This window comes from Thalassophryne amazonica, chromosome 15 (assembly GCF_902500255.1).
Source record: "Thalassophryne amazonica chromosome 15, fThaAma1.1, whole genome shotgun sequence".
In the NCBI taxonomy this organism is placed as follows: Eukaryota; Metazoa; Chordata; class Actinopteri; order Batrachoidiformes; family Batrachoididae; genus Thalassophryne; species Thalassophryne amazonica.
The window spans coordinates 23,551,795-23,575,711 of record NC_047117.1 but is presented as its reverse complement, the minus strand read 5'-3'; the positions used below and the strand labels follow the sequence as shown (position 1 = coordinate 23,575,711).

Sequence of the window (23,917 nt, the reverse complement as noted above, 5' to 3'; positions counted from 1 at the left end):
AACCGTGATCTCGTTCAGCCCTCTGTAATCAATGCATGGACGGAGTTTGCCGTCCTTCTTGCCCACAAAAAAGAAACCAGCACCCATCGGGGAGGTGGAGTTCCGGATCAACCCGGCAGCTAACGAGTCCCGGATGTAGGTCTCCATTGATTCGCGTTCCGGACGTGAGAGGTTGTACAGCCTGCTGGACGGGTACTCAGCGCCCGGGATCAAATCAATTGCACAATCGTACGGACGGTGCAGGGGCAGCGTGAGTGCCAGATCCTTGCTGAAGACGTCAGCAAGGTCATGGTACTCGGCTGGCACCGCTGCCAGATTGGGGGGGACTAAAACCTCCTCCTTAGCTGTCACACCGGGTGGAACGGAGGATCCTAAACACTCCCGGTGGCAGGTTTCGCTCCACTGAACCACAACCCCAGACGGCCAATCAATCCGGGGATTGTGTTTTACCACCCATGGAAAACCCAAAATCACTCGGGAGGTAGAAGGTGTTACATAAAACACAATCTCCTCCCTGTGATTTCCAGATGCAACCAATGTCACTGGCTGTGTCTGGTGTGTGATTAGTGGAAGAAGGGTGCCATCTAGTGCCCACACCGACAATGGTGACGGTAAGGCCACTAGAGGGAGCCCAACCTCCTTTGCCCATCTGCTATCCAGCAGATTCCCTTCTGACCCCGTGTCCACCAGTGCTGGGGCGTGAAGGGTTAAATCCCCGCTCAGGATCGTGACTGGGATGCTTGCAGATTTTCGGGGTCTCCCCATGTGGGTATGGTGACCCACCCTTAGCCCAGTCTCTAAGGATGAGTGCTGCTGTATTGACCGTTTGGGGCATTTTTTCTGTGTGTGCTTGGTTGAGCTGCAGAGAAAACACTCCCCATGGACCAGCCTCCTTTGTCTCTGATCTGATCGCCTTTTGGCCCTCCTCGTCTCTCTAACAACTTCAGCAGGGGGAGCTGTTGTCACATGGAGTGCCCTGGCTGTGGAGCGTGGGGAAGACGGCTCTCTTTCGGACCCGGGAGGAAGAGGGACGGCTTGTACCTGACCACGCCCTTCGTCTCGCTCCCGTCAGTGTTCTGTTAATCGGTTGTCTAACCGTATAACCAGGTCGATAAGCCCGTCTAAATCCCACGGCTCGTCCTTCGCCACCAGGTGCTCCTTAAGGACCAGAGACAGTCCGTTTACGAAGGCAGCGCGGAGCGCAACAGCATTCCAGCCGGCTCGCGCTGCCGCGATGCGGAAGTCGACTGCATACTTTGCTGCGCTCCAACACCCCTGTCTTATCGACAGCAGCACGCTTGAAGCGGTCTCGCCTCTATGAGGGTGGTCGAACACCTGTCGGAACTCCCTCACAAACCCAGCATATGTCGTTAGGAGCCGTGAATTCTGCTCCCAGAGCGCCATAGCCCAGGTGCGTGCCTCTCCACGAAGCAAATTTATAACGTAAGCCACCCGGCTAGCGTCTGATGCGTACATGACAGGATGCTGTGAAAAGACGAGCGAGCACTGCATCAAGAAGTCCGCGCATGTCTCGACACAGCCTCCGTACGGCTCCGGAGGGCTTATGTGTGCTTCAGGGGAAGGTGGGGGGGTTCGTTGAACAACCAGTGGAATGTCTGTTTCTGGCATTCGGTCAGCAGGAGGAGGTGCTGCAGCAGCGCCCTGAGCATGTGCTTCCACCTGGGCGGTGAGAGCCTCCATCCTCCGATTGAGAATAATGCTCTGCTCGGTAACTAAGTCCAACCGAGCAGTAAAAGCGGTTAAGATGTGCTGCAGCTCACCTAACACGCCTCCTGCTGGCGCCTGTGCACCTCGCTCTTCCATTGGCTGTTCAAGTGATGGTTGACGCCCCTCGGGATCCATGACGCTGGCCGAGAATTCCTGTTGTGAAAGTGTAGTGACACGGACCCACAACAGGGGGCGTTAATGAACGGACAATGGATAAGCCAAAAAGTAACAATTTAATGTTGTGAATTGTACAACGGAATACAGACAATAACAATTGAGGAGTACAGTCAATCATACACAAGGTGACGTGTGGGCAGGCTCGAGGATAGAAGGCGTCTGTCCAGAGAAGAGCCGGATCCCACACGGCTTCCACCGCCAGCGGATCTGAAGAACACCAGAGCCGCTAAGTCCCGAGTCCCAGGTGGCCACCGTCTCCAGCTGTCAGACCTGGTACTGCTGGCAGAAACAGAAACAGTTAATGGTGAAGATGAAGACACACCCAGTAATCCTTCCTTGCTCAGTTCCTCCGGGAGGGAGAACCTCCACCTCCAGAAAACAGTTTCACCCGTGCAGCTCCTGTCAGTCTCTTCCCTGGATGGAGTGAGAGGCGAAGAACGTCACACTCCCACTATCCGCCAATCCAGCTTCAGACTAAGTCCACAGGAACACGGCTGCACACAGAACAATGTTTATTTACAATAACAATCACCGCAGAGAAGGTTACCTTGAGTGGTAGCTGATTTCTCGGCGGGGAGGTGGAGTGGCAGTCCGGCCTTTATTGTGATGGTGATGTGTGATGAGTGACAGCTGGTGCTGATGACGAGTGACAGCTGTCACTCCCGGTTGCTCTGACGCCCTCTCGTGCTTGAAGCCCACACTTCAAGCAGGGTGCCATCTGGTGGTGGTGGGCCAGCAGTACCTCTTCAGTGGCCCACACAACAGCCGTGACAAAATTAGATGCCAGCGCTTTCGAGAAAAGATTGTCAGGTGTTCAAAGGAGATTCAAGCACAGGTTTTGTCACCGACTTGAGGTGCAGCAAAGTATCACTCACTGCATGTCTTCCATCAAATATGTGAATGGAAAGAAGAAAGCCTAAATGCCGCTGAATATGAGTGTAAGGAAAAGACTGACAAGTTCATTACAATACGAACAGACCTGCCTCCAGCTCCTGACCCCTACTGGAAATTATTCACTGTAACTGTAAAACTGGATGCAGTACTTTGAAATGTACTTGAGTGTACATTTGCTTGTGGAGACTGCAAAGGTTCTAGCTGCTCTAATGTAATGGATCCAGAAGATGTGACTGAAGTTGATGAATGAACAATTACAGAGCTTCAAAAAGTGTTTCTGTGACTTTGGAATCATCTCGCTTTGGGTTGCGTCTTATCTGGTACAAGCCGTACTTTTTGTTTAAACCATTTTACATAATTACAACCTCTTTAGGATTCTTACGTGTTATTTGAACACGTCCTGAATTTGGCACTTATGTCATACATATATGTTTGAAGTTCTAAGCATTCTTTTCAATAATGGTGATACTTAATTCGCTTAATTTTCATCCAATAAAGGATATTTATAGACGTTTCTCGATCGAGTGGAGATAGAAAACATCTAGCTGGAAATATGCGCAATTTAATTTTACATTTATTTTACATTATCTGCAATTTTCTTCATATGTTTCAGTAGTTTTGTGAGTCAAAGACTTTTGAGACACTAAATCCTCCACACAGTAGCCTTAAAGAAAATAAAAAGTAATAAGAAATCAACCGTCCCTGAACCACTCAACATTTTTAGAGAAATTTGTGTATTATTTTGTGATATCCTGCGAACAATTGCTTTATTTCCAAAATTACAACTACAAAGTCTTCCCAGCAAAAATAATTGAACTTAGTGTCAAACTGAAGGCTTTATGGGCGTTTGGATAAAGGGACATTGTGTCATTGTTAAACAGGACTATGGAAGAGGTTAAGTGTGAATTACAACCAGTCATCTTGACCGCCTCCATTAATTTTACCTTTTAGGAAGCAGCTGCTCTTTCAGAATTTAAACAGCTTGTTCTGCGGCTGATTTGTAGAAAATGGGTGACAAGTGAGAGGAAGTCAAAGTAAATCAAGCACAAATTGGTCTTTGCATTTGAGGTTCTGAAACGGGCCGGCGTTCAGCAGTGTAAAGCCAGTGAGGGAGGACCAATTATGGGGAGTTGGACATCTGAAAACTTCAGGGTCCAAACGTGGCGGACAGTAAGCCCCGTGGCCGAGCATGGGGATAATTAATGGAAGAATTAGCGGGTACCAGAGCGCCACACATCAAACTGTGGTCTATTGTGGCGTTGTTAGGGGATGTGAGCCCCTAACAACTGTGGTCACACTGTCATTCTCACCTCTGGCAATACTTTGAGCTGTGTCGTGTCATTACTTTCGGTTTTGAGCAATTCCCCCCTGGCAATGCCTCCCTTTCTGAAGCTGTGCACAGTTGCTTTCCCCGGAGTGTTAATTAGCTGACCTGGCATTGGACCACACCAAAATATTCATCCCCATAAGCTCCATCCCCCCCTTGCGCTTTGTCTTTTCTAAAGTCTTGTCGCACATTTCTCATTCAAAAACGAGGAGCGGTGTAAGCTGTGTGTGACATGTTTATTTACTTTTGACCTGAGCATGCAGATTGAAAAGAAAAGCCTTGACATTGTCCTTGTGGTTCAGCATTGGGGTCGGTGCCAATAACAAAAGATGTTTGCACACAGCAGCACAGACAGTACATGAGCACTTGTGAGCCAAGGCCACAAAGGTCTCATTCTTCATTCTGTCTGATGGCCTTAACTCTAATTGCTCAAAGAAAGGCAAAGTTGGCCATTAAGGGCTTCCCTGATTTGGCCACACCCACTTGATTGCCTGTGATTGTTGCATGCATTGCATTCTGTGAACGCAACTGTGCTTGTCGTTTTTAAGCGTTTCTTTGCAAATATGTAAGACAATAGCTTATTGTGTGGTTGACTGTACTAATGTACAACCAAGAGGTTTGCGCTCCAGTATTTCTGTTGAGTGAAATTCTAGTATTATTTAATTGGTATATATGTTAGCACCACTAGCGCTAATAGCATGTAAGGATATGTTGGTGGCGTTCGCGCCACACAGGTGCTAAAGCAATATGCTGGTCATAGGTTTTATTACCCATACCAGTTATGGTATGCATGTATCAAATACCAGATTCAATCTTTGTTGGGAAGGTGTCGTAACACGGACCCACAACAGGGGGCGCTAATGAACGGACAATGGATAAGGGAAGGAGTAACAATTTAATGTTGCACAAGAACACAACGTAAAATAAACAAAGGTACTGCCAATCACACACAAGAGGATTGCGGGCAGGCTCGAAGATAGGAGACCTCAGATGAACGAAGAGCCGGGACCCACACCGCTTCTACCACCAACGGCCTGAAGAACACTGAAGCCGCCAAGCCCCGAGTCCCCAGGTGGTCTCTGTCCTCCGTTGTCGGCCCTGGTACTGCTGGCAGAAAAAACAGAAGGTAGTGAGTGTGAATCCTCACACCCAGCAACCTTGATTATTGATTCTTGTGGAGGGAGAGCCTCCACCTCCAATCATACACACGTGCAGCTCCGAAAATCCAGTCAAGGAAATACCACCAGGAAAAAACAGCTGCAAAACAGATCAGATTATTATTTGACGTATAAATCAGCAGAGAGATTACCTTGTATCGTAGGAGATTTCTCGGCGAGGAGGTGGAGTCGCCACCCGGCCTTTATGGTGATGGTGATGATGAGATGATGAGTGACAGCTGGTGTTGAGGATGATTGACGGCTGTCACTCCCAGTGGTTCTGGCGCCCTCTTGTGCTTGAAGCCCGCACTCCAAGCAGGGCGCCATCCGGTGGTGGTGAGCCAGCAGTACCTCCTCTTCAGCGGCCCACACAACAGGACCCCCCCCCTCAACGGGCGCCTCCTGGCGCCCGACCAGGCTTGTCTGGGTGTCGGTGGTAGAAATCGACCAAAAGGGCCGGGTCCAGGATGAAGCTCCTCTTCACCCAGGAGCGTTCCTCGGGTCCGTAACCCTCCCAGTCCACCAGGTACTGAAAGCCCCGACCCATCCGACGGACGTCCAGGAGCCGACGAACGGTCCATGCCGGCTCCCCGTCGATGATCCGGGCAGGAGGTGGGTCGGGTCCGGGGGAGCAGAGCGGTGAGGTGTGGTATGGCTTGAGTTTGGAAACATGAAAAACCGGATGGATCCGCAGTGAAGCCGGGAGAGTTAGCTTCGGCCGGACTGAGGATCTTGGCGATGGGGAACGGCCCGATGAAGCGGTCCTTGAGTTTGTGGGAGGTCACCTGGAGCGGGATATCTTTGGTGGATAGCCACACCTCCTGCCCTGGTTGGTATGTAGGGGCCGGGGAACGCCGGCGGTCTGCATGGGCCTTGGCCCTCGTCCGGGCCTGCAACAGGGCAGAGCGGGCGGCCCGCCACACCCGGCGGCACCTCCGCAGGTGGGCCTGGACCGAGGGTACCCCGACCTCTCCCTCCACCAGTGGGAACAACGGGGGCTGGTAGCCCAGACACGCTTCAAAGGGGGAGAGGCCGGTGGCAGAGGATACTTGGCTGTTGTGAGCGTACTCGATCCAGGCCAGATGGTTACTCCAGGCCGCCGGGTGAGCGGAGGTGACACAACGAAGAGCCTGTTCAAGTTCCTGGTTCGCCCGCTCTGCCTGGCCGTTCGTCTGTGGGTGGTACCCGGACGAGAGACGCACGGTGGCCCCCAGTTCCTTACAAAAACTCCTCCAGACCTGCGAGGAAAACTGGGGACCACGATCCGAGACGATGTCCGACGGTATCCCATGCAGACGCACGACGTGGTGAACCAGGAGGTCTGCCGTCTCCTGGGCCGTTGGGAGCTTCGGGAGGGCCACGAAGTGGGCCGCCTTGGAGAACCGGTCCACTATCGTCAGTATGGCGGTGTTGCCCTGGGACGGCGGGAGGCCCGTGACGAAGTCCAGACCGATGTGGGACCAGGGGCGATGAGGCACAGGCAGGGGTTGGAGGAGACCCCTGGTCTTGCGATGGTCCGCCTTGCCCCTGGCACAGGTGGTGCAGGCCTGGACGTAGTCCCGGACGTCGGCTTCCAGTGACGCCCACCAGAAGCGCTGCTGGACTACTGCCACGGTCCTACGCACTCCAGGATGACAGGAGAGCTTGGATCCGTGGCAGAAGTCCAAGACGGCAGCCCTAGCCTCTGGTGGAACGTAGAGTCTATTCTTCGGACCGTTTCCCGGGTCCGGGTTCTTAGTCTGGGCCTCCCGGACGATCTCCTCCACGTCCCAGGTGAGGGTAGCCACGACAGTGGACTCGGGAAGGATGGTGTCGATGGGGTCCGACAACCCGACCTTGGCTTCCTCTTCGTGCACCCGGGACAATGCATCAGATCGTTGATTTTTGGTCCCGGGGCGGTAGGTGATCCGGAAGTCAAAGCGTGCGAAGAACAGGGACCAGCGGGCTTGCCTGGGGTTCAGCCGCTTGGCGGTCCGGATGTACTCCAGGTTCCGGTGGTCCGTAAAAACCGTGAAAGGCCCCGTAGCCCCCTCCAACAGGTGTCTCCACTCTTCTAGAGCCTCCTTCACCGCGAGGAGTTCTCGATTGCCCACGTCATAGTTCCGTTCAGCGGGGGTCAACCTGCGGGAAAAGTAGGCACAAGGATGGAGAACCTTATCGGACTCCCCGCTCTGGGACAGCACGGCTCCTATTCCTGAGTCTGAGGCGTCCACCTCTACTACAAACTGGCGAGTAGGATCAGGCTGCACCAGAACTGGAGCAGATGAAAACCGGCGTTTCAACTCCCTAAACGCGGCCTCGCACCGGTCCGACCAGGTGAAGGGGACTTTGGTGGAGGTCAGGGCGGTCAGGGGGCTAACGACCTGACTGTAACCCTTAATGAACCTCCTGTAGAAGTTTGCGAAGCCGAGGAACTGTTGCAGCTTCCTACGGCTCGTTGGTTGGGGCCAATCCCTCACCGCCGCAACCTTGGCCGGATCCGGGGCGACGGAGTTGGAGGAGATGATAAACCCCAAGAAGGACAGAGACGTGCAGTGAAACTCACACTTCTCGCCCTTCACAAACAGCCGGTTTTCTAACAACCGCTGTAGGACCTGACGTACATGCCGGACATGGGTCTCAGGATCCGGGGAAAAGATGAGTATATCATCCAGATACACGAAGACAAACCGGTGCAGGAAGTCCCGCAGGACGTCATTAACCAAGGCTTGGAACGTCGCGGGGGCGTTAGTGAGACCGAACGGCATGACCAGGTACTCAAAATGACCCAACGGGGTGTTAAATGCCGTCTTCCATTCATCTCCCTTCCGGATCCGAACTAGATGGTACGCATTCCTAAGATCGAGTTTGGTGAATATTTTGGCTCCATGCAGGGGTGTGAACACCGAATCCAAGAGGGGCAATGGGTATCGATTGCGAACCGTGATCTCGTTCAATCCCCTGTAATCGATGCATGGACGAAGTCCGCCGTCTTTCTTGCCCACAAAAAAGAAACCAGCACCCATCGGGGAGGTGGAGTTCCGGATCAACCCGGCGGCCAAGGAGTCCCGGATGTAGGTTTCCATTGATTCGCGTTCCGGACGTGAGAGATTGTACAGCCTACTGGACGGGAACTCACTGCCCGGAACCAAATCGATGGCACAATCGTACGGTCGGTGTGGTGGAAGGGCGAGCGCCAGATCTTTGCTGAAGACGTCAGCCAGATCATGGTACTCCCCTGGCACCGCCGTCAGATTGGGAGGGGTTTTAACCTCCTCCTTAGCCGTCATTCCGGGGGGAACCGAGGATCCTAAACACTCCCGGTGGCAGGTTTCGCTCCACTGCACCACGACCCCAGACGGCCAATCGATCCGGGGATTGTGCTTCACCATCCAAGGAAAACCCAAAATCACTCGGGAGGTAGAAGATGTCACGTAAAACACTATCTCCTCCCGGTGATTCCCAGACACAACCAGGGTCACAGGCTGGGTCCGGTGTGTGATTAGCGGGAGTAGAGTGCCATCTAGTGCCCGTACCTTCAAGGGCGAAGGCAGAGCCACTAGGGGGAGCCCCACTTCCTTTGCCCATCTGCTATCCAACAGATTCCCTTCGGACCCCGTGTCCACCAGTGCTGGGGCGTGAAGGGTTAAATCCCCACTCAGGATTACCACTGGGATTCGTGCTGATTTGCGGGAACTTCCCGTGCACATGTTATGGCCCACCCTTAGCCCAGTGTCTAAGGACGGGCGTTGGTGTTTGACCGTTTGGGGCAGTCTTTTAACAGGTGCTCACATGAGCCACAGTAAAAACATTCCCCGCGGGCCAGTCTCCTTTGTTTAATATCTGATCTCACTTTAGCCCTGCTCGTGTCCATAGCTTCGTCAGCAGGGGGAGCTGTTGCCACACGGAGCCCACCGGCAATGGAGCGTGAGGACGACGTCACCCCGTCAGACCCGGAAGAGAGAGGGACGGCTTGTGCCCGGCCACGCCCCCCGGCCTGCTCCCGACGGTGTTCATTCAAACGGTTGTCTAAGCGTATAACCAGAGTGACAAGCCCGTCGAAAGTCTGCGGTTCGTCCTTAGCCAGTAAATGCTCCTTCAGTACTGGAGACAGTCCGCTTATGAAGGCGGCGCGGAGCGCGACGTCATTCCAACCCGACCTCGCAGCCGCGATGCGGAAGTCGACAGCGTAATCGGCCGCGCTCCGACGCCCCTGTCTCAGTGACAGCAGCACGGTCGAGGCGGTCTCGCCTCTGTTGGGATGATCAAACACCTGTTTGAATTCCCGTATAAACCCAGCGTATGACGTCAGAAGCCATGACTGCTGTTCCCAGAGCGCTGTAGCCCAAGCGCGTGCCTCACCTCGAAGCAGATTAATTACATAAGCCACCCGGGTGGCGTCTGCCGCGTACATGACTGGACGCTGTGCAAAAACGAGCGAACACTGCATCAAGAAGTCTGCGCACGTCTCCACACAGCCTCCGTACGGTTCAGGAGGACTTATGTAAGCTTCAGGGGACGGTGGGGGGGGTAGTTGGACGGCCAGTGGAACATCTACATTAGGCCCCGGACCAGCAGGAGGAGACACTGCAGCGACGCTTGACTCGCGTGCTTCCACTCTGGCGGTGAGAGCCTCCATCCTCTGATTGAGGCTTGCATTTTGCTCAGTTACCAGCTGTAACTGAGCAGTGAAAGCGGTAAGGATTTGCTGCAGATCACTTACCACGCCTCCTGCTGACGCCTGCGCTCCCTGTTCTCCCATTGGCTGTTCAAGCTGTGGTTGACGCCCCTCGGGATCCATGACGAATGGCCGAGAAATCCTGTTGGGAAGGTGTCGTAACACGGACCCACAACAGGGGGCGCTAATGAACGGACAATGGATAAGGGAAGGAGTAACAATTTAATGTTGCACAAGAACACAACGTAAAATAAACAAAGGTACTGCCAATCACACACAAGAGGATTGCGGGCAGGCTCGAAGATAGGAGACCTCAGATGAACGAAGAGCCGGGACCCACACCGCTTCTACCACCAACGGCCTGAAGAACACTGAAGCCGCCAAGCCCCGAGTCCCCAGGTGGTCTCTGTCCTCCGTTGTCGGCCCTGGTACTGCTGGCAGAAAAAACAGAAGGTAGTGAGTGTGAATCCTCACACCCAGCAACCTTGATTATTGATTCTTGTGGAGGGAGAGCCTCCACCTCCAATCATACACACGTGCAGCTCCGAAAATCCAGTCAAGGAAATACCACCAGGAAAAAACAGCTGCAAAACAGATCAGATTATTATTTGACGTATAAATCAGCAGAGAGATTACCTTGTATCGTAGGAGATTTCTCGGCGAGGAGGTGGAGTCGCCACCCGGCCTTTATGGTGATGGTGATGATGAGATGATGAGTGACAGCTGGTGTTGAGGATGATTGACGGCTGTCACTCCCAGTGGTTCTGGCGCCCTCTTGTGCTTGAAGCCCGCACTCCAAGCAGGGCGCCATCCGGTGGTGGTGAGCCAGCAGTACCTCCTCTTCAGCGGCCCACACAACAATCTTAGCATGTTAGCCTTAGCTCATTGTTGTCCAAAGAAATTCCAGAAATGGCCAACAGGGTGCAGATTTTCTTTCAACCAATGACTCCCGCAGATGATGTCATTTATTAACATCACTTCGAGCAGAGGGGATTAGTTCGTCAGTGAAACCACTTTGTTTGGTATGTATAACGTGTGATTTGTATTCAGGTTTCATTTGTTTCGTCCACATTACCAATTTATGTGTTGGCTGGCAGTTAGAAAGCTCAGACCGCACAAACATACACAACAGCAAAATTCCACTTAAATCACACTGAACAGCTTTCCACTTTTTCACAAGTGTTTTTTTTTTTTTTTTTTTTGCAACTAATGTAATCAGACTCTGTTCTACTCTATCACATTGTAGTATACTTCTTCCCACAGCTATGCTTCCAACATTCTTTGTGTGTGTGTGCATGCGCGCGTGCGTGCGCATATGCACGTGCACACGTTTCCGCCCCAGAAATCCCGTCCATATCTTTGACTTGCATCCATTTGATACCACAGTGCTTGTGCTCCTGTTTAAAGGAGATGGCAGGTGATTAATTGATGTTTTGATGTTACTACAAAACACCCACAACATGCCCTTGAGTAATGTGGTTCAATAATCCAGCCCTTTTGTGCCCAGTGCTCAGGTTTGTGCAGGATATGCACCCCCTAGATGTTTATATGGACTCACACATGCCCAAAATAGATTTGTGCCATGGGTCTATAGAATCTCAAGATAGGGCCCCTGTGTGTGTCAAATGAATCCCCATACCATGTGTCATCAGCTTTTGATATGACATTTAGTTTGAAATTGCTTTATCAGCAAGCAACTCCAAATTAATTTTAGGAGTTTTAGTAGAACACAACATGACTGGTACCATTTTATTTTGTCAAATCCTTTCTCCGTCCCACTTGAGTTGTGTGCGCCTCAGTGCTGATGTGACTGTTGAGCTGTTTGATAGAACTCTATTGTATTTCTCTCTCTCTCGTCTGAACAGATGCATGCTACGACATTATCACTGTCGGTGCCCCCGCTGCCCACTTCCAAGGCTTCAAATGTGGCGGTCTGCAGCGCCTCCTCAGCAGATACGAAGCGGACAAAAAGAGGTGGGAAACGAAACCCAGCATCCACTTTTAACATAAAGACAGAGAGAAACGTGAGAAATAGAGAGCTGTGATTTAATACAAGACACATGCTGAGGAGCAAAACCTTGTATTGACAAAAGTCACATTTGCGTATAATTGATGGTGACAGACAAATTTGTCCACGGCCTGTTTGATTTTTCCAAGCCTCACAGTGTTACTCACAGCCAAACCGCGCTGAATTCTGTCTGGAACTGAACTCCCTCACAGCTCCATTTTACTGCCGACAACAGGCACAATGGGAAAGATTTAGTGAGTCAGAAATTCCTCATAGCTGTTTTTTCCTCTTCCTCTCTCTCGCTCTCTTTCTCTCTCTTCTTATTCAAGAAGTTGGATATTAGCTTTTCCCTAAAGACCCACACAGTTCGATGAAACTTCCCACCTGCAAACTTTTGACATGCTCTTGAATTTTCAACAGAAGCAAAAACTCTGAGTCACTGAGGGATGAGATATTAACAGTGGAGGCCATAAATTTACATACACCTGTGCTTCAACACTTTCAAATCCATCGGTTCATATGTCTATCAGACTGTATGTAATTTGAGAGACGTGTGTGTGTGTGTGTGTGTGTGTGTGTGTGTGTGTGTGTGTGTGTGTGTGTGTGTGTGTGTGTGTGTGTGTGTGTGTGTGTGTGTGTTCCACTACTCATCTGAGTTACTTCTGCTAATTTCTTCCAAACATGCTGTGTGCTTGTAGGTTGACCCCAGAACTGCAATTAAGTGGTTTGTTTTGGCAAAGGTCAAGGTCATTTGGGGTCAAAGGTCAAACTAATGTGTTTTGTTTTTGTTTTTTCACTCCAATGTCTACCAACGTGGCGCACAGATGTATGCAGATTCTGGAATTGTCCAGGCAATATCAAATTTACCTAAGGTCAATCATTGGGCTTGAAGGTCATTGAGGTCAAATGTCAAAATTGAAGTTTTTACCCTGATGTCTGCCAAACCTGACCCACATATGGAGGTGGGTTATGAAATTGTCTAGCCTTGGTCAAAATTTAAGTGTTTTGAGTTGATTTTTTTTTTTACTTCAATTTACAGTGTACATTGAAATACTTCATTGTACCTGTGTGCATGTAAGCTGAGCCCACAAGTGCCCTGAAGAGGATTGTTTTGGCAAAGGTCATGGCCATTAGGTTCAGAGGTCAAAATTATGATTTATTTATTCACTCTGATTCCCACCAAACGTGGCATACACATGACCACGTCAGGAGACGGCTACATAAACATTCTAAAATCACTGAATATGTTGATTTAATTTACATTGGTCATTAAAGAAATACAGACAGAACAGTACTGTGTTTTTAAAACTGGTAGGAGTAAGCGGCTCTCAAAATTTAAGTGCTTGTGCTAGTGAGGGAAGCCACCAAGACACCCATGACTGCTCTGAAGCAGTTACAGTACTGGGGTTGCAAATGGAGAGACACTGAAAAGTGTAGCTTTTGTTAGTTGCACCACCAGTCACAGCCTCATGGTAAAATGGAACAGAAAAGGGTTTTCATACAAGAAAACAAATTAAATCTAGGCTTGAGCACCAATCCACCACAATGCTGTGTAGCTGGTAATGCAAAAGACAAAAGTTGCGGTATTTCTAGTCTCTCCAGTCACAGCCACAGAAGCCTATAACTTGTCAGCATTGTCTTGAATGTCTTTGTGGCTTCTCTCACTAGTTTCCTTCTTGCGCAGTCACTCAGGTTTTGAGACCTGCCTACTCCAGGCAGATTTACCATGCAATACCATACTGTTTGTACTTCTTAATGATTGACATAAATGAACTCCAAGACACATTGAGGGACTTGGAAATGTTTATGTATCCATCCCCTGACATAAATGAACTCCAAGACACATTGAGGGACTTGGAAATGTTTATGTATCCATCCCCTGACATGTCAAAAGAGAACTGGCACTAAAAGTGACAAAGGGGGCATATTTTTTCTGAATTCCATTGACTTGGCTTTGATGTGGTTAATTAATTTAAATCATACTGTAAAGATGTTTTCACTCTGACTTGAAAGGGCATAATTTTAGAAATGTTAACATAGAGAAGGCTGAATTCTTTCCTTAGCATATGATGGCATGAATAAATGAAAATGTGGAGAATCTCAAGGGGGCACAAATATTTTCACAGCACTGTACAAAAAATTGTCATTACTTGTGGCACCTTCAATCTTTTGGATTAATAGTTAGGAGTGGGGATTGTTCTCCACTTGTCCCAAAAATACATGGAGGTGTCAGATTGGGATTTTATATTGAGCCACATTCTGTCTTGGTAAATGTGTAGTAGCTGTACACACACTTAAGGCAGAAAGAATGTTTCCACTGCGGTATATGAAAGACACATTTGAACATACGTGCTCACACATTCATGGTTTGCATTTGTTTTAATGTTCCTATCATAGCGCACCTGCAGTACCTTTATGGCCCACCAGGGAGCCGTGGCCTACACGTGCCCTTCCTAACATAACATTAGCTAACCAATATATTATGTGAGGATTCCCCAGATTGTGATTGTATAACTCGCACTCTGCACACATTCACATTAAAACACTACTCGCCGACGAAGCAGTCGATGGTCATGTATCCAAGTGACTTTTGCAATCCTGACATCAGCGGTATTTCACAAATTTTGCTGTCCTTGCCCTTCAAAAGTGGGACGGAGATATTTGTCACTAGAGTTCAGTATGTGGTCACTTGACTAATACCAGAAGAAATGAATGATTCCCCCCCCCCAAAAAAAGGTCCCCATAGAGTGCAAAGTCATTATAGACCATGCCAAATCCAATTAGTTACAGAGTTTGCAGCTCAAGAAAGAGGGAAGAGAAGCAAGATGGAGAGGGGTGAGGTGTGAGTATAACATGAATAAGACTGTGGTAAAATAGTTGGGGGGCTTGTGCCGAAAATAAAAATATGGAGAAAACGTTTTTTGCTGAAGATGGTCAGCTTTATCTTCTAGCATGAGCGACGATAAAGTTAGTGTATTCTGGACAATCCGCTGAATGAGAGATTAGTCTTGGGGAAGAATTCTCCTGAGAGACGAGCCTTTCTGTTTCGTATTTGACTGAGCTAATGACTCACTGTAGCTCAAACTTTCCAATTTTCTGCCTGGGTAACTGACAGCAGCCTGCGCAGAGCTTTATTCGTGTTTGACTTGGAATGCAGTCAGTTGTCAATCATCTACAGAAAAATGAATAAATGGTTCTGTATGTTTTTTCTTTCAGAATATGCATAGTTACGACAGAAAAAGAGACTCCTGTTTACTTTACTTGAGGAGTTGTCACAGTCATTTTATTGTTTCATTTGGTCAAGGACAAATAAACTTTATAGTTGTCTATACATTTTTAAAACATATAGTTATGGTTAACCTTGCCTTAACCTAGCCATCCTACTCATCATGGAAATGGCTCAGTGGCGGCGCCAAGGGGGAGCTTGGGGGGGCTTAAGCTCCCCCAATAATGAGCCAAGCTCCCCCAATAATTCTGCCAATAATGTGAATAGCGACTGACATATTTGTAGATCTCAACTGCAGTTTTGCGCTGAGAATGTCTCAATATTGCGTAACTGAGCAAAGTGATGAATATGTGTGTTCGGTGATCCACCAATGCTGAATCACCCTTCACAAACAGAATTTTCAGTTTTGCAAATAAACATTTATTTGTAAAAACCCACACACAAGTTACAAATCAGAAATTTGTGTTTGTAGATCACAAAGCATGTGTACAAATCAAAGGATATTTGTAAATCACCCTCTGTGCATTTGCAAGTATTAATGAGACAAATTTAACTCCATACTCCAAAAATTTAGGTTTCCTAAATATTTATTACAGCCACTCTTAAAACTTCACTTATCTTTATAATTTTATTACTGGTAAATTTTAGAATTGATTTAGATGAGATATACTTATTATCTCACAGGAATATATCACAATTATAGGGGAACTACTTTTTGCGCAGGAATTCATCAAGCACATCGGCCGCAGCTGTGCACGGACACAGAATATACAGAAGCTGTATATCGGTTGTTCGGCCAAAACCTCAGTGTTAAATTGGCAATAAATCTTTGATATAGACGATTTGTGTAAGGTTGATTCCATGCATTGTCTTGAGCACCATTTCAGTGAATTCAGTTTGTATACCTATCTGCAAGTTTACTGAAATTGCAGTCATTCTAAGTGATGTGTGTATGCATTGATACTACATTTTAGAGGAGCACGGGTGACTAAAACATATACCTTGGTAATTATAAAGCAATTTACTATATATTGTTCATTTCGACGACATTTTGTGGAGCCCCTCCAACTTTTACCCTAGCTCCCCCCCTCAGCCCCCCCCAACAAAAATTTCCTGGCACCGCCACTGAACTGGCTGTTCCACAAACTGCAAACAAGTTGAATGCAGCAGTATGAAGGTTATTCCCCGTCTTTGTTCAAGAGCATATGAAGGTAATTTCCCTATCTTTATCCAAGAGTGTGGTTTTTCAGTTTAAGAGCATGATAGAGAAGCTTGAATCTTCGACTGGACTGGGTTGCTTGACGTGAGGATGTTTCGCTTCAAATCACAGACGCTTCCCCAGCTAAAATTCTTGCTCTGGTAGTCTGACTTCTGTCTTGACTCTTGTAGAGAAGAATAAACCAGAAGCCAACAAAAGCTGGAGTTTTTAACCTAACCAGACCCCTCCTACCGAGAGGCCGACGTGAATGACTCAAATGAGTCTCAGATGAGTCATTCACGTCATCAGGAGAGTCGTCAAGGGAGCCATCAGGGGAGGCTTCCATCCCATCATTAGGAGAGTGCACAATAGGTGCTAATTAGAGCTATTGTTTAGTCACTAGCCTATAGCAGTCGGCCTCTTGGTAGGAGGGGTCTGGTTAGGTTAAAAACTCCAGCTTTTGTTGGCTTCTGGTTTATTCTTCTCTACAAGAGTCAAGACAGAAGTCAGACTCCCAGAGCAAGAATTTTAGCTGAGGAAGCTTCTGTGATTTGAAGAGAAACGCCCTCACGTCAAGCAACCCAGTCCAGTCGAAGATTCAAGCTTCTCTACTATGGAAACCACCTGGACAACTGAGAGCCTACACAGAAACTTTAAGAGCATGATTTATTAATTTTGCTTATTTTCTTAGACATCATTCTCTTTCAGATATTCTTCTTGTTTTACGGTGCTTGACATCCATCTTAATGGTGTATTATCACCAACCTCTGCTTTGGAGTTTGGAATAGACAGCATCTCATTCAGTTCAGTATACAGGAGCAGTTCGTCACATGTGTAGACTGTGCCATCTTCTGGCCATAGATGATAATCCAGTATTTTTTCACATAAATTACAGGACCAGCCAAATATGTAAAAATAAGCATGAACTGGGAACTTCCTACAAGCATGGCAACACGTTATAAAGCACAGTGATGATAAGATTTGGTACCTACGTACACACTGTGTAGGTGATGTGTGCATATTTGCAAACATATCTCTGTTATTTGTAACACCACAGTGGCACACTGATAGTGCATCTGTTTAGCAACAGGGTGATAAAGGTTAGGGGTTGGGATTAAAAATGGAACGAGTGTGAAATGAACTGGTCACATAAAATGACCTGAGGTTCTTAAAATGTAACTGTAGGTTGTAATAAGGTGTTTGTACAAACAGCTTATGTGGACGTTTTGTTTTTAGGGGGTGACAATTTCGCTGGCTTGAGCAGTTTTGTGTTTTAGTCTAAGTGCCCATTTACACTCTGTAGTGATCAGGGATTATAAACCTGCTACTAAATGTCAGTCTGTAGTGTGGTTTGTCCTCTATCACTTTATATGCATTGTTTCAGTCCAAGCATGCCTTGCTTTCAAAAGGCGGAGCTTCACGTCACAGGTTTAACCCTTTCATCATTCTGTGGACAAACGCAATAGTAAAGTCACTGTGAATTATACACTGAGTGGAATATAATCCTGTCTAAATCTGGTAGAATGCATTGTATCGCTGGATATTTGCAGCAAACACTTGTGTGGTTTGCCTTTAATTTTCTAAAGGATCGTCTTTTATCAGCACAGTGAACTCGAAACGTTAAGACCATAAATACAGCATGCAGGTAGCTGCTACTTTGAGGACTGCTGTAATAAGGTTAGGCCGCAAGCAAGAGTAGAGTTTGGAATTGGCAGTAATAACAAAGTTATTGTTGAAGTCAGGCTCTGTTTGAACCAAGTTTCCGCAATCTGCTTTTATGTCTGCTGACAGTCAACAGTCACCATATATATATATATATATATATATATATATATATATATATATATATATATATATATATATATATATATATATATATATATATATATATATATATATTAGGATGTCCCAAAAATGCCAACTTTAAAAAATTTGGAGTCTCACCCACCAAAAAGTTTCCTTTTGATGAGTCATTCTCACATGTAAAATTGTTTGCCAATCAGAAATTATTTAGAGGTGGCTCAAGGTCACCAAACATTGATAATCTAACCGCAACAATCGACATTGGTGCAATAATTGGAATGTCATATCTTTGCCACTTTTAGAACTATTAGATCACTACGTTTCAGATGTGTACAGTTTATTTTGGTAATTTAGAAATTATAGCAGCAGAATGGGTGCTAGATGTTTACTGCAGTGACTATACAGGTCCAAACTTGGCTCCAAACCCAATTTGTGCAGAAGCTGGGCTTCATAGTCAGCCTATGATATTGGTCAGTTAGACAATTTATTCACATGTTATATTTACAATACTGTGTTTACTTACTTTTTATTTTCCCTTTATGGCTTTGTTTAATATTTTTTGGTACTTTGTTGATAACTGTCTGCATTCTGCAAGTGCTTACAGATTAATCATAAATGTTGAAAAAAAAAACCCACTCTGTTAGGGCCATTTTTATCATTTCTGTATAATTAGTGCAATGAAAATACTTATCTGAATACTGAAAATCAGCTGCTGGTTAAAGGTATGTTATATGTTAATGTGATGCTTTCATATGGAATATATCAATGTTTCTAGTGTTTAGAGAGACCAAAACTGTTGAGTGTCCATACAGTGCTATAGTTTTCTTTCACTTCCCAGTCTTCCAGGTTTCAGATCTGCAAAAAAACTGGCAAACCAGGTTTTACCATTTCTTTGCTTTTTTTGTAGGAGATTGGCACGACCCATCAGTTTCTAAATTACCAAAGGAAATTGTACACAAATGAAAAGTAGTGATCTAATAGTTCTAACAGTGGCAGAGATATGACATTTCAAATATTGCACCAATGCCAATTGTCGCAGGTAGATTTTCAATGTTGGTGACCTTGAGCCATATATATATATATATATATATATATATATATATATAGATATATATATATATATATATATATATATATATATATATATATATATATATATATATATATATATATATATATAATCAATTTCTGTACCTATATATGGTATAGAGATATTTGCATTTCTTTTTGAAGATTTGAACAGAATCAGACATGGGGTCAAATACTTTGCACTGTATTTAAATACAAATACAAATACGTTTGATTTTCGATTTCCAAATACAAATACTTTGTACTTTTTCAAATACAAATACTTTCTGTGAACTATAAACAAGTCAACACAAAAACTGATAAACCGGTAACAATTTATTGTGAAAATAGCATGACCAAATACTATTGATAAGTAAAGGATTGAATGTTTTATCACAAATTCACTATTATAATATCACAGGCAATAATCAAACTATCACATTATATATTCTGTTTCCATCAATATTGCATCATTTTGTATGCACCATATCACAAAACAATAATAAAATGTCATATCTGGTGTGTCTCAACGTGGTGTCACAGAGATTCTGAAGTTTGAAAAGTATTTGAAAAAGTATTTGTAAAAGTATTTGGAAATACTTGGGATCAGCGATGTATTTAAAATAGAAATAGAAATACTTTGAATTCAAAATCAGAAAATACAAATACTCCGAAAAATGTATTTAAGTATTTTCAAATACAAATACTTTTGTATTTGGCCCCATGTCTGAACAGGATTTGTGAATGTTTGGGATATTAAATTTTGTGTCACTTTCACAATGTGCTGAAGAGCACGTGGAGGTGCTATTTTACAAAATTTGAAATTCCAAAGAAACCAGAGGGAGACTGTAGACGAGAAATCTTGACTAAACATCGTGATTCAACTGCACCTCAAAATTCAGTTATCTTTTCTTTAACCTTCAGCCCATCTTTTTACCAAATTATGTTATTAATAACATGATGAAAATACATGCAAACTAACCAAGCCAACAATGCAGAAACAATAACACACTGAAATGAAAATATGCCAAAAGAATAAAACTCTAATAATGCCTTTACTATATGAGGTACTGAAACAAAGCTTCAGATAAGAGCAATTTAATTGCACAAGTCCAACCTGTGCACGTACATGTACATGTATGTATATTTCCCCTGTATCTTTCCTCGTCTTTCAGAACCAGACTTTTGCAATCATGTTTGATTAAAATGAGAACAATCAGTGAGATTAGAAACTTGGCTATTCAATATGATATTAATTCTTGAAATAAAAGGCGGAAAAGGAATGAGGAAGGACAAAGTGGAAAAACTGAACCCAGAGGTGTTACCAGGAGGGCAATAAAAGAGCTATTCGTCTTTGTTCCCTGGACACTAAAAGAGAGGGAGGGGTGTTCTTTCCAGAGACATTAAAATCCTGCATTTGCCAAACTTGGCAATGACGGGAGTATGCAATGTAGTCTGTCTCTCAGGATGGGTCTAGGCTAGAGTTTAATCAATAGCTACGCTTAGTATTCCTCCAGAAACAGTGCATATGTAGACACAGGGCAAAAGCATTTATCTTTCATTAATGCATGCAGTCCCACTTAAAGACCTGTTTTAAAAGTCACTGGATTTTTATTCGTTTTTAATTGAACCCTGTAGACATAGCTGTGGATTTGCTGAGGTGAACTAATCTTTCATTAACAGCCTCTTTTTGAATTATTCAGCTAGTATGAAGACCGACACAACACACTTTTGCTGAAGATGAGTTTTATGTCGCCTGAACATTTCCAGTCTTGTCTGACTTGAACGGATGATGTGGAATTGTGTTTTCTGTGTAAAAGTATAATGGATAATGACAGATTAATGATACTGTCCACCATTCAGAATTTCACCAGGGTGTGACTACGAGGTCAGAGGTGTCAGCTTCTGGCATTGTCATTGTGTTATGCTGTGAAGCTGAAACACAAATAGGTAATTTCACAAATGTCTGTGTTAATGCATGGGTTGGCGAAAAGGTTAATAGATTGATTATGAAGGGGTTATGCTATGTCACTGAAAAGTATTGTAGTATTTATTTAAACTCTTCAGGTATTGTTATACTTGTATGTGATGTTTTGTTGATGATACTGAAAGTTTGTGTCAATGAATATGTCTAAATGGGAGAAAAAATGATTAATAAGTCACTTCAAACATTATGCACAAGTAAAGCCCCATTTTCACTTTCACAGATATGCATCCTGGAAGTTCACAGTGTAAACATCACATTAGTAGCATGACATTAGCACAACTGTGGTGTTTGCAGAATACCTTCTGATGAATTTATGTAATGTACAACCACGTGATGGACTCCATGGAAACACAAGGGATTACCACAGATTTTTGTCACAGATTGTTACAAAAAAAAAGGCAAGAATTTTGAAAATGTAACTATGGTTAAAACAAAACCATGGCACAATATCCTGATTTATCACAGAAACATTCAGACCTTTTAGATTAGAGATTAGATTAGACAGAACTTTATTGATCCCTTGGGAAGACTCCCTCAGGGAAATTGGGTTCCAGCAGCATTATATAGCAGCACACGGGGTAAGAAGCACACAGACCATTAAAAAAGAAAAACAGTTTGCAAATATAAATACACAATATAAACACCGGAGATGCTGATCAATACTGGTTTACTGGCTACTACTTTTCCTCTAATTCCTGTCCTCTGTCTTCCTGTTACTCCTCCTCCCCCCAAGTAAGGAGTTGTACAGTCTGATGTCCTGAGGGACAAAGGAGTTTTTCAGTCTGTTGGCCCTGCACTTGGGAAAAAGCAGTCTGTGGCTAAAGAGGCTAATGCACTATATCTCAATCATAAGTGCCTCAATCGCTCTCATTTGTGACAATGAGGTGTAAACTGGCACGCTCAATGAATAGACTAAGTTTGATCGCCATCTGATCCGTATTGCGGCTTTAGCGGATATTTGATGAGAAGGAGCAGTCTGTGGCTGAAGAGGCTCCTCTGGTTGCTTATGACAGTGTGCAGAGGGTGACTGGCATCGTCCATAATGTCCTGCAGTTTGTCCAGCATTCTCTGCCACCATCACCAGAGAGTCCAGTTTCATGCCAACCACACAGCCAGCTCTGCCTGACCAGTTTGTCCAGCCTGGATGTGTCCCCCTTGGATGTGCTGCCCCTCCAGCGCACCATGGTGTAAATGAGGACGCTGGCTACTATGGATTGGTAGTGGCCAGCTGTTTTGCAAGGTATGGTAAGGTAGGCTGATGACCGTAAGGATAGTGGATATTATGGGGTGATTCCACGGAGCACTGTTCATTCCCGTTTTATCCCGAATAGCAAATCAGAGCGTGTTTTGAAGCGTGGTCTGCACTTTACAAGCCAGTATGTTAGAAGATGAACCTTCATCTTATTTTGCACTTTTTTGGATTGTGGATGATCAAAGTAAAATGGCACCTTGTGGAATAGGGGTGGTAGAGACCCATGAGTTGTAGGGCACAGCCTATGAAATGCGGTGCCCATCTCCTCTCCCTTCTCCATCCCCAACTCAGAAGAGAGTCACACACCAAAGCAATACACACATTCCAATGTATCAGGTATGTGAAGAAAATGTTACAGGGGCTTTTGCATAATCAACTTCACTAACAATCAGTGATGCCGGTAACGCGTTACTCTAATGTAACCACTTTTTTTAGTAACAAGTAATCTAACGTGTTAATCTTTCCAAATAAGTAATCAGATTAAAGTTACTTCTCCAAGTCACTGTGCGTTACTATTATTTTTGCATTGTGGGTCGACAGCAGCATTAAACTTGGTCCGTGGGCAGGAGGTCGGGGTTCGACTGAACTGCCCACTTTAAGTGAGCTGTGAGCTTTTCATCCGCGGTTTTCTGCAGCAGCTCCGACTCATGCTCACCTCTTAAAGCGCGGTGACAACAGCACACCTGCACCGAGTTTTACAAAGACATTTTTATGCTTTTTTTTCTCCTTTATTTAGAATTCTGAGCTGAGCCGCTCCATATCTGTTTGTTAAAAACAGCTGATCCTCCGCGACGCGTCAACAACTAACACTATTTTCCACTCAAATGCACTTAAACTCTCTTTCTGAGGACCACATGATGTGAAAACGCAATAAAACTTTCTTACCTGTAAATCTGGTCATGTTTTCTGCATAATTAAATGTTATCCATTCTTTGTGCTCAAACGCCAAAGCAGGGGCGAATCCAGATGGAATGGGGGCGTGTGGCAGGGATTAGCCCCCCCTCCCCCCCCCCCCACAATACCCCTAGATTAAAGGTCCAGATTTGAAGGCTTTTTTTTTTACTACAACTACTAATACTACTTAGAATAATAATAATTTCGACAAGTAAAATGTTTAGAGAGAATTTAAATGTTAGAAAGAATTTAAGTTACATTTATAAACAATGTAGGTTAGAAATTGCAAGTTTTACTCATACAGTGCTGTCAGCAGTTAAATATGAGGTCAAGAAAGAGGTCTTTATTTTACTTTTTATAAAACAAGTATTTATTTTCATTGAAGTCAAGAAAGAGTGGCTATAAAGTGAGTTTTGGCAAAACAAGTATCATTGTCATTTTGAGGTGGCAGAGGGTTGTTGTCGGCAGCTGGGGAAAGTAACTAAAAAAGTAACTAGTAATCTAACTTAGTTACTTTTACAATTGAGTAATCAGTAAAGTA

General features: G+C 45.3%; 1 protein-coding gene across 1 annotated transcript in view; it reads left to right on the top strand.

The window, feature by feature from the left end:
• inpp4b (inositol polyphosphate-4-phosphatase type II B) overlaps positions 1 to 23,917 on the top strand; it is a 468,720-nt gene that overhangs the window by 342,520 nt on the left and 102,283 nt on the right. The window contains exon 11 of the mRNA XM_034187536.1: positions 11,806 to 11,914. Coding sequence (XP_034043427.1) covers positions 11,806 to 11,914 — 109 coding nt within the window. The remainder of the gene's footprint in view (positions 1 to 11,805; positions 11,915 to 23,917) is intronic.